The following is a 12,236-nucleotide window of genomic DNA, read 5'->3' as shown; positions in this document are numbered from 1 at the left end:
TATCTGTAATTGGTGAAAGTTTCATGCAGATATGACTTAAAGTGTCCAAGATATTCAATTGTGAAAGGTCGCTCTTCAGATTTAAATCATAATTCACAGACACGGCATTGGCATTTAAATGGTAAGCGGATGGGTTAATTCTGCTGCCAACATTTGAGAAGCAAAAATTGGACTCCTTTATACAGGAATAAACTTAATACACCGATAACTATATAAATGTGCTTTTAAAAGTTAATTTTTTGTAATAAGTGGTTAACTTAGGGTTTCACTCCCCATCTTAACACAGATATGACATTTTATACACCGCTATCCCGAAATATGCCCAGTTTTTGTACAGATATCTTGATCTTTTATTCACCATAAATATGTGACTACTTATACAAATGTGAAACTAAGTACTTAAAAAAAATCTGTTACTCTTGTGTGTGAACAATATTCTGTGAACTTCGATACAAATCCTGTAGTATATGAAGACGTAAGAGGGAACTCTGTGAAACTGATTGCTTTCAATTGTGTTCTATTTCTAATGATGTGCATTTTCAGGGTTGCTACAATTTTCTGATTATGAAGTTCCCTGATATTTCCAGGTTTTCCAGTCCAAAAATTATTTTCTTCTAGACATGTTTATTATCATGATTTCCAACCCTGTGTTTGTCAATTAAATATACAAATATACAGGTCCATTAATTATTATGAATATTCACTTTCGCCAGTTTTTTTAAAAGCAAATTGAATTCTAAATGCACAAAAACATGAAAATTCTAAGAATAACATCAAATTACAATGAGCATCAAACATGACAGGTGTTATAATCACTACAGGGCTGTAGCTGAGGGTATATGGTGATATATATATGCTGTATACCCCCTCTGCTTAACCATAATCATTAGAATATACCATCTGCTACAATGCAAATACCTTCTATTTTCATTTTGTTTATATATATTTATTCATATAATTTGGCCGGTAGTCCAGTGAGCTTATTACTGTCAAGTACTTCTGGTTTCCCAGGGTGAGCCTCAGCTACTGGGTGAGTCGCAGGTGGCGAATAGCAAATGACCATCAGATATGGTGGTCAGCTGCAAATAAGGCAAGGCCAAATAAGCAGTCCTGGACCAAAGCAGCAGTGTTACCAGGGTCAGGGGCATTGGCAGGACCATCCTCATTAAAAACCCATAAAATCCCACTGAGAGCACCGAGACATGGCAAGGAAGTGCCACCATCAAATAAGCACTGCTCCTGCTGCCTTGCATGGAGGGGAGGGATCCCAAAAGGCTAAGGGAAGGATACCCTGACAGAAAACCAAAGGTAGGGAGGACTCTTAGGCATAGTGAAAGCCAGCCTCCCTAGGGGAGTAAACCCCAATGAAAAATCCTGGTCCCCCAAGTTTTGGGGGTTTGGCGTGGGAACTGACCATTCCTCCCACTAAAAACACCAACACTTGAGAAGCCTTCAAATCAGAGAGCCAGACTGAACATGTAAGACGAGCAGGCAAGGAAAAAGTTACGAGAATAGGAACATGGAGCATATTATCCCTCCTATACAGAACTGGGACCCTAAGAAACCTTATCGAAGAGTTCAATAAATACAATCTTGATATTCTTGCATTACAGGAAGTAAGGTGGACTGGGAAGGATGTGTTGGAGCAAAGAGACACAGTAATATACTATAGTTGTGGAGAAAGACATGCATTTGGGACAGGGTTTTTAATAAAGAAGAAGTTGAAAAATCTTGTAATGGATTTTAAAGTAATATATGACAGAACCTGTATTTTAAAAGAGTTGGAGGAAAATTTCATAACTACATCTTGACGACAACTCACACACCAAAGGAGGATAAACCTGAGGATGAAAAGGATGCCTACTATGATACATTGGAGGCGGCCTATGATTCCTGCTCTCAATATATTAAAATAATCCTTGGAGATTTTAATGCAAAGGTAGTCCAGGAAACCTGGGTTACACCAGTAATTGAAACACAAAGCCTGCACCATGAGAGTAATGATAACGAAATACACCTGGTTGATTTCGCAAATAGACATCAAATGATCATGGCAGGCACCTTTTATCCTCATAAAGATATACATAAAGCAACATGGAGAACTCCGGATAGGAGATCAAGTATTCAGATAGACCATGTAATTTTAGATAGTAAACACAAATCTAACATTTTAGATGTACATAGTTTTAGAGGAGCTAGTGTGGATACAGACCACTACCTGGTTATTGCTAAGATTAAGAACCAAATATCTTGCACAAAAGGGAGACAACCAAGTGAAATTACAAGATATGACCTAATAAACTGAAGGTAAAAGACAGAAGGAAAAGGTATGAGCAAAAGATTGCTGACAGGTTGAGGAAATTGGAAGGTGGTATGAATAGTAGTAGTAGTGAGGGGTGGACCAACATAAGACATAATAATAAAAGTAGCTGATGAAGAAATAGGGGAAATGAAGAAATACAACCATAGTGAATGGTTTGATGAGTGTAAGATGAGCAGGCAGAAAAATGAAGCTTATCGAAATATGATACACTAGAACTATATAGGGAATTGAGGTAGAAAGAGAAGAAAATACATAAAAGCAAGAAGAGGGAGTATGGAAAAAATATGACGATGAAACTGGAAGGATTTAATGAAAAACGAGAAAGTAGACTTTTCTATAGAAATGTCAATGCAATGAGAGTAAGATTCCAAAAAGGATGGACGACTGCTAAGCAATGACCAGGATATTTTAACCAGATGGCAGGAACATTTTAATGGAAGTTTTGAATGACCAGAACCAGAATGAAAGGGAGCAAGGACAGAAACATGAATGAACAGGAAAAAGATGGGCCTAGCCTTGAGGAAGTTAGCAGTGCCATTGCAAAGCTGAAAAACAACAGAGCGCCAGGATCTGACAAAATAATAGCTGAAAATTTATGGAAGGGATTTCATGGGAAGCATGCAAAAGCTACTAGATAGAATATGGAAAGATGAAGAAATCCCGTCACAATGGGAGGAAGGTATCATATATCCCATATACCAGGTGTGCCGGTTAATAGTTCTTAATTGATCCGAAAGAAAACAAGCGTAGCTGGACAGAAAGGTAACAAATGCTTTATTCAAAGTATGCGCCATCCCTAGCTATACATTGTGCCCATCTGTCCGTCAAATTGTGGATGCCCTTCCAGAAAAATCGTTCACATTTTGAGGTGATCCAGTCAGCAAGCCATTGTTCGACATCTTCGTAATTGTTGAAGTGTTGCTGGGAAAGTGAGTGAGACATCGATGAAAACAAGTGGTAGTCCGAAGGGTCTAAGTCTGGTGAGTATGGTGGATGGGGCAAGAATTCCCAGCCATTTGCAGAAATGGTGTCTCTGACGCTTTTCACTGTGTGTGATGAGGTGTTGTCGTGCTGCAAAATCACTTTTCCGTGTTTTGTTGCCCAATCTGGGCACTTTTCGATCAATGCATGGTTCAAATTGATGAGTTGTTGACGGTAGCGAACGGCATTCACTGTTTCACCTGGTTTCAGATGCTCATGGTACACCACACCCTTCTGATCCTACCAAATGCACAGTATTGTTTTCCTTCCGAAGCGATTCAGTTTTGCAGTCGATGTTGAAAGTTATCCTGGGTCAACCCATGACTTTTGCATTTTGGGTTCTCGAAGTAGATCCATTTTTCATCCCCAGTCACTATCCGATGCAAGAAAGACTTTCTTGCATGCCAACAAAGCAACACTTCACACACCGTTTTCACTTTTCCATTTGTCTGTCGTTCAGATGATGTGGGACCCATTTTCCTGCCTTCTGGATCTTTCCCATGGCATGAAGACGATCGATCAGATATAGTTTGGCGACCAACATTTATCTTCTCTGCCAGTTGTTGTTGCGCTTGCATATCATCTTCGTCCCAACAGTGCTTGCAATTTGGCATCTTGGAATTTTTTTGGCTGACCCGGGCAATCTTTGTCTTTCAAGTCAAAATCACCACTTATGAATCGTCGAAACCAACGCACACACGCATCTTGCATTAGGACATTGTCACCGTATGTTTCCACAAGGATACGATGACTTTCACTCGCGTTTTTCTTTTGATTGAACAAGAAAAGCAGGACATGCCGCACATGCTCCTTATTTGGTTTGAAGGTCGACATGTTTCCCACACAAACCCAATATCACGATCACTTGCACTCGGTTGCACATCCACGGTGTTTTGACAGGTACTGTCCTGGCAACAAACTGACGTAACAGTTGAGACTGTGCACCAACCCTTGCTTCCAGCACCATCCAGCGACGAAATTAAGAATTATTAACCGGCACAGCTGGTATAGAAAGGAGATCGTCTACAAACAGGAAACTTAACACTGGATACAATTTTTTTTCTAATGTGCTCTTCCGAAGACTTTCCCCATATGTAAATAAATAACTACCAATGTGGCTTTAGTGAGGGAAAATCAACCTCAGATCATATACAGTCAACTCTCGATTCAACGACCTTTCACAGTTCCCGGGAAAAGGGTCGTTATTTCGAAGGGGTCGTTATTGGAATTTGCACCAATTTTCAGCTTAAAGGGAGCTCAAACGGACAGAAAGATGCCTAGGAGATGGTAACACCATTTATCCTGGTAGTTATACAACCTGTTATGCACAGGATGCGTGTTGTGAGAAGGAAAATAGAACATGAAAAAGTTTTCACAAACGAGAATTTATAATAATGTTACTTTGTTTCAATTGTGCACAGTCGTTGCTTTTCCAGTAAATTCTTACAATTCTAGTTCGTGAGAAACCCGTGTGCACTGAGACCAATGGAAAGGAAAACAATCTCTCGCTTATTGCAAGCGAAACTCGAAGAATCTTGACACCAGTCAGACTGGTGCCAGCAAAAGTCGGGAGATAATCGGGCAGAATGAATGTTGGATTTTATACGGGTTTACTGGAGCATTGTCTGTTACAAGATTAACTGGTAAGATTAGATCTCTCGGGAGAAACAACACAACCTCTCTAGGTACCAGACAAAAAAATAAAGGCAGGGCTGTAATTTTCGTTCTGGTTCGGCTGTGTAAAATACATCGTAAAAAAAAAGTCACTTTTCTTTGCTTCAACCAACTTCATTCACCCTCCTTCCCCATTCAAGGGAGCAGTCCAAACACCTTCCTTGACTTGCATTATAATCCAGCGTGAAAAAGGAAATGCGCAACTTGCGATCTATTTTCACCCAAAGCGTATTGTAGGACAGGTCATTAAACAACGTGGCAGTTGATAATCATTCGGGTTTGGAATTGAATTTCACTTTAAACTGTATATTTAGTCCCGATTAGCCCATCAGCATAAAATGAACTGAAAACAAGCTTTATGAAACTGGCATTTCAAAATGGTAGATCGTTATTTACTCTCACGTTAATGGACGATTTAATGTTGGATTTAGGAGTATTCTCGATGTCAAACACCCACCCCTCCAAACGTTTTCCCCTTGAATAATGTCTTTTTAATCAGTCTCAGCGACCATTCCTACATTGAACACACTTTTTTTTTACTCCACATGAATGGTTCTGGAGAAAGGTAAATTAAATTTACAGTTGTGCTTATCAGAAGGCGCAGAACATGAAGTTATTTTAACTCTTGTTTTCCTTTCTGGAGATCGAATTTCGTTGTCAAATCAAAACAGCTTTGCGAGATTCAAAACAATAACTTTTTTCTTCGCCCTGGATGAGTCATCGCTGTTATCTGCAAGCAAGAGCTTAGCAGACGCTAGACAAAACACTGGCGCCAGCTGCATCGTAAAAACAAAGAGACCGGCTGGAAGTTCGAGCAACAGGTGGCGGAAGAGAAAAGTCCCAGCATTTTAAAGATAACGCAACTGTCGAAGACGGAACTTTTAACAGCAGTGTAAAGAAGAAAGAAATGACCCTTGCTTTACGTTTTACCGTTTTACCACGCAACAGACAATAATACGGGCAATATTTCCAATGCAGACAACAGCATTAAAAAAAATATATAATAAATAAATTTAAAAAAAACAACTGAATTCTGCAATTATCAACATTGCCGTGCACACCAGTGGCGGAGAATGAGTTGGGGAAAGGGGGGGGTCCCTTTTTGTTTAACTTGTTCTATGGTTTTTGTTCGTTTTCAAGAATATATCCAGAACTGGTTGCCCCATTTTAGACGTCAAAGGAAAGGAAGAGGGATGGGTCCTTTTCCACCCTCACCTGTAATCAGCCCGCATCAGCAAGAAAATCGTGGCTGAAACAATCTGCATCGCACCCCCCCCCCCCCCCGCTACGTTTCCTGACAGGAAAAGAGGGAGAAGTCAGTAAGCCAACGGAACACTTTTTTTAGCAGATATTACGACATCGACACAATTAGGAAAACATATGAAGTGGGAAACGGGAGTTATGATGCACGTAAGATCGAAGTAAACTTTTGTGGAAACCTGGATGACAACGCATTAAGCGGGTTGACGATCTTTAGTTCACCTATGTGGTTTTGATTATCTCTAACAGTTTCGCTTTTTTATGAAGTGTTGCAGGGAACAAAGAACACATTTTGAATGAAAGCGGTTACCGGAAGTTGTCGGCTACAAGGCCGAGAGTTGCTCACTCACGGGAACCTGCTGAACTGGACAGATGGGCCAGACTTCCAGGCGCCACACATCTGTATTTTCGAACATTCCTGCGATCTTATCTCTCAAGGTGGTGTATTTATCGATGAGCTTGACCTGCCATACACATTGGCAAAGACTGCAAGTCCAGCAGTCATTTCGGGCTGCTCCCACCCTTCCCCGCAAGTTTTCAGCAGCTCTTAGGACAAGGAAATAAGTCAAGGTCGATTTAAAATAACATCCAAGCACATTCGATCTTCTCTTCTCGCGTATCCAAGAGAAAGCGTGGCAAAACAAGCCTGGCACGTTGGGTAGCGGCCGTCGGGTGCGGGGTAACATTGGTGCGCTTGAGGGAGGGGAGGGCAGAGGTCAAGTGCTATTGGATATCACTCAAGCATGGTGTGGTGGTGTCTATTTTTAGTTCAGACCCAATTGTGAGCGGTAGAGCGCTCGTGAAGGAAATGAGCGGGGAAAAAAACAACACATTTTTCGGCCGATTTCCTTCAATTTTTCAACTTTTTTTTTTCAAATTTTTCTATCTTTTTCTAAATTTTTCACGGTTCCCGGGAAAAGGGTCGTTACTTCGAGAGGGTCGTTATACCCGGGGTCGTAGAATCGAGAGTTGACTGTACATACAATCAGACAAATATGCACAAGACAAAGGAATTTGGAATAAACACATACCACCTTTACATACTTTAAATCTGCGTAACATACACCATAAAAAGGAGAGAAGTAATCAAAGCCATGAGGGAATTTGACATCCCACAGAAGCTAACAATCTTAGTAGAAGAGACCCTAAAAAAAATACAAATAAGAAACCAGCTGACAGAAGAATTTGAAACCAAACAAGGATTACGTCAAGGGGATGCCTTGTCATGCATGCTATTCAATGTTGCATTAGAAAAAGCTGTCAGGGAAGCAGGCATAGAAACTAGTGGAACCATAATAAACAAATCATTGCAAATTATGGCATATGCAGATGATGTAGTAATAATAGCCAGAACAACAAGAGCATTGTGTGAAGCTGTAGCTAACCTTCTCACTGCAGTACAAAAGATGGAGCTCACAGTAAATGCAGCTAAAACAAAATATATGGAAATAACTAAAGTGTATACTAATACTGCAACCTTTGAAGTTAATGGGCTCTCTTTCGAGAGAGTTCAGGAATTTAAATATCTTGGTGCACATATAACGGAGAAGGAAGATTCTCTGACAGAGATTAAACACAGCATAAGTATGGCAAATAGAAGATATTTTGGACTCAGAAAACATATGAAGTCTCAGAACATCAGAAGGAAAACAAAAGTTAAACTATACAAAATGTTAATATGACCTATTTTAATGTATGGATTTGAATCATGGATAATAACCAAGGGGAATGAGTTAATGATCGGAAGCTTTGAAAGGAAGATTCTGAGGATCTATGGTGAGATATATGGAGAAGATATATGAAACTATATCAGCTTTATCAGGATATGAAAATTGTGAAGGTAATTAAACTAACACGGCTAAGGTCGTTAGGGCATATACACCGAATGCCAGATAACATGGTGTGTAATACGATCACATTTACAAATATGGATGGGAGAAGAAAAGTAGGAAGACCACCTTTAAGGTGGGTTGATTCGGTGGAAGAGGACCTGAGTGTGCTGGAGAAGGAGGAGCTGGAGGAGGAAGGCTGTGAATAGAGATGGATGGCGGAAGATTCTGAAGGAGGCAGGGTCTGTTCCAGGAAAGAAGAACAACTTCTGGTTTCTCGTGACCAGGAACATAATATCGAGAAAGTCCACCACTTGATCATTTCAAGCCTCAGAAATGTGTGTTCCCACACACCGGCTGAAATCTCAGGAGAAAAGTGGTTTCCCCCCAGGAGACAAACCAGTGTGCATCCTCTAGCCCAAACCAAACCAATGGTGTGGGATGCATTTTAAGAGTATATGCAATAAAATGTGTTTTATAGAACATAAAATCAACATATATACATATATTATACACTGCTCTCCATAAATTAAGCAACAAATGGTGATCATCCAATAGAATCAAACACAAGGCCGGAGGGTGTACATATTTTATTTGTAATGAAAGAAACAAGTGTCCCACGCCTTACAGAACAGAAGAAACACAAAACAAGGTACACTCGTGGGCAAAAGAAATGAAATGTACGCATGGAGCATCACAGGTGGTAAACGTTGGAGACTGAAAGTGACAGTTGTCTGACACTAATAAGGGATATGATCACCGCGCGCAGCAATGCACGCTTCACAACGCCGCCGCATGCTGCCAATAAGGTTGTCCACCAACTCATTGGGTATGAGGGTCCATTGTTGGGAGAGAGACAGTTGAAGGTCTTGGAGTGTTTGTGGAGGGGGCACAAGGCCAGCGAGACGTCTCCCCAGAGCATCCCACATGTGTTAAATGGGGTTAAGGTCCGGGGAACGGGATGGCCACACCATGCATTGAATATGGTGTTCGTCCAAGAACCGATCGACTAGTCCTGCCCTATGGGGACGGGCATTATCGCCCTGCAGAATGAAGCCCGGACCTCGTTCTCGTGCGAAGGGTTCCACATAACGTGCAAGGACCTCATCCCTATAGCGCTGACCTGTCATGGTGCCACGTGGGAGGATATAGAGGTCAGTACGTCCACCAATAGAAATGCCACCCCATACAAGCACACCTCCACCACCATATCTGTCCCTTTCAACAATATTGGAGGGATGGTAACGAGTTCCTGCCTCTCTCCAGACCAATCGGCATCGCGAATCACTGTCCAGTGAGAACCTGGACTCATCAGTGAAGAGAACGGACCGCCACTGGTCCAGTGTCCAGTTCACATGTTCTCGTGCCCAACGTAAGCGGGCTGTCTTCTGACGCTGGGTGAGTGGTATACACAACACTGGTCTCCTGGCATACAACCCACCCTCGTGTAGCCGTCTGCGTACTGTACTCGTTGACATAGGCCATCCTGTGGCAGCAATAGCCGCTGCACGCCCTTGGGTAGCTGTTGCGGACCTGTTCCGCCGACTTGTCACACGGATATATCGGTCATCCCTGACCGATGTCACACGCAGTCGACCTCCACTGAAACTCCACGATGCATTTTGCGTTCTCTGGAACTTGTTCCATAACCTGCTGACAACTGAACGATCGACATTGAGCCACCTGGCCACTTCGACCTGACGCTGCCCTGCTTCTAGTCTACCGATGGCACGCCACCGTAATTCATCAGCCAAATGATGCCTGGTTGCCATATTCGACCCTTTCCGCGCACTTTTCTGCACTCTCCAGATAGAGACACACACCTCTTCCGTGCACGCGCGTCTTCGACTCCAATACCTGGTACGCCAGAAATCCATGCGAGGGCACGATGATCGCACTTTATGACTCACCTGTTTTCCCTAATGCATTCGTTGCTTTCTTTCAGCATGCCCACCACTCTTCTTCTCTTTTCTCCAACTGTTTTCTCTTTTACCTCACATTTTCTTGTTGTTGCTTAATTTCTGGAGGGCAGTGTATATATTAGGGCAGAGCTATTACCAATAATTAAATTTCTTTTAAAAACAGGGTATCTAACTATACATGCCAACACTTGCAATTAAAAAACACCACTACACTGGGAAAAATATACTTTATTAAATAAAAATCAAAGAAGGTAAAAGGAAACACTCACCGGACAGTAGAAAAATTCAAAATTTTCGCTAATTTCATAGCATCATCGGTGTTTTCTACTGTCCGGTGAGTGTTTCCTTTTACCTTCTTTGATTTTTACTTAGCCCTTTTGGCCCTCTTTGCTTTTATCCTTTATTAAATACAGATCTATATTCATGAATGTTACATTTTATTTACATTGTCATTCCTGGTCAAAGTAAGGCAACGCAACATTTTCAACCAGTGTTCCTGTTTGATGAAATTCTCATTAAATACATATCCTATTTGACTATCCTTGTGTAACCAATGCCTACGTTCAAGAGAACAAACAATTTTATGGAGAGCATTATTCATAAAATAACATGAAAAATTTTCATCAAATACTTACTTAAAAGAGATGGAGTCTGGCCAGTCTTGACACCATAGAAGCTGACGCTAATGTTTGGAGCTTCTCCATGGATAATGGCAAACTTCGAACCAACAGGTTCCCATGCAAAAGCCTGGATGGGTTCCTTCACTTCCACGCTATCCACTGGGATCTGCTTTTCTCTCATGTGAAATATTTCGAAGTTGTAATACATACCCTGAAAGAAATACCAGATATTAATCTCTTCAGATAAAAACCTGATAACTTTAGAAAAGCGTGTGTGTACGGGATATGATCCAATTGATGAAGGGACACACAAAAAGAACACCCATGCCGAGGCTGGGATTTGAACCCTGTACCTCTGGTCTCGTAGTATGCTGTGCTAACCAGTCTGCCATGGGGATCAGCATACAATTTATTGGATTCTATATACACAATCTGTGTTGAAAGGCACAAATATATTTGTCCTCTAGATGGGATTGTTTTCAGTCTTCATTCCTTATTGAACTTATTTTTTTAATTATGCAACAGTCTTCTAAAATTTGTGATTTTCAAAAATGTCTGGTAGATTACTCTATTAGCTGGGCAGTCTGTTGAACAGGGAACACTACTCTTGGCTTTGAACAAGTGAAAAGTTAGTGATTCGGATAGTGCAAGAATGGCACTCAAAAGTGAATTTCCTTGATGAGACTATTATTTCTGATGTTACCATTGGCTATTTTAGGCCAGTTCTCTCTCTCTTGGGGAGGATGGATACTTACATTTTCAGAACGATGACGTGTCTTGTAGATGAAACTCTTTCACAAACAATGGCTAAGTAGGAATTGTAGCTACCCTGGTGATGGATTCGAACAAGTGTTCTCAAGTTACCAATCACAGAATCCACACTCAAAACACTGGATACTAACGTCATATTAGCCTCGTTGGTAACATTAGATACTAACGTCACATTAGCTTGGCTGGTAACATTGGGTACTAACGCCATATTAGCTTGGCTGGTAACCCGATAACACTTGTTTGAATGGCTAAGAAGAAATTAGAATGGATGTAGTCCAGCTAATTGGACCGACATGCCATGGACCAGATCAGAGAACAGGATTCAATTTTAGGTTAAATGAAAAATTGGTAAAAGGTGTTGAGAAGATAGAATTATACACTTAATAGTCCTATGTCTACTATCACTTCGAAGCACAGATTTTCTGCAGACTTTTGCACTGTCTACTAAAGAGAGAGAAAATTATTATGTTGTTACTTCAATGCATTTCACGCAAGTATGGTGAAAGATATCTATTCAGAATAAAGCTTTTTAAATTTAAAAAAAATTGACATTTAGATCTCCATAGTAACACCAAAATGATGTTTTATATTCTCAACTTCAACCTCAAACCAATTTACCACATTTAGCTCCCACTCGGGTTTTTTTCTCTTCAATTTGAGTGTGTGTGCTTCCTGGGGAGGGGGAGGAACTTTCCTTCCTCCTCTTTTCCACATTGAATGAAAGGGATCATCGAACGAGAGCGAGAGAGAGAGAGAGAGAGATAGAGAGATATGTCCTTGTTCATCAAGGTGTCCCGAACAATGCAAAAAAGAGACAAACATTTGTATCAACGATTCTTGTATTCCATTAAAATAG

At 40.9% G+C, this 12,236-nt stretch overlaps 1 protein-coding gene across 1 annotated transcript in view; it reads right to left on the bottom strand.

Annotated features, from left to right (window-relative positions):
• LOC145989932 (eukaryotic translation initiation factor 3 subunit B-like) overlaps nt 1-12,236 on the bottom strand; it is a 45,594-nt gene that overhangs the window by 13,172 nt on the left and 20,186 nt on the right. The window contains exon 9 of the mRNA XM_083125458.1: nt 10,625-10,820. Coding sequence (XP_082981584.1) covers nt 10,625-10,820 — 196 coding nt within the window. The remainder of the gene's footprint in view (nt 1-10,624; nt 10,821-12,236) is intronic.

The sequence above is a fragment of the Lepisma saccharinum genome, chromosome 7, assembly GCF_977018435.1.
Source record: "Lepisma saccharinum chromosome 7, izLepSacc3.1, whole genome shotgun sequence".
Lineage (NCBI taxonomy): Eukaryota > Metazoa > Arthropoda > Insecta > Zygentoma > Lepismatidae > Lepisma > Lepisma saccharinum.
Note: the sequence above shows the minus strand (reverse complement) of the source record. Positions and strands in the feature narration are given on the sequence as shown.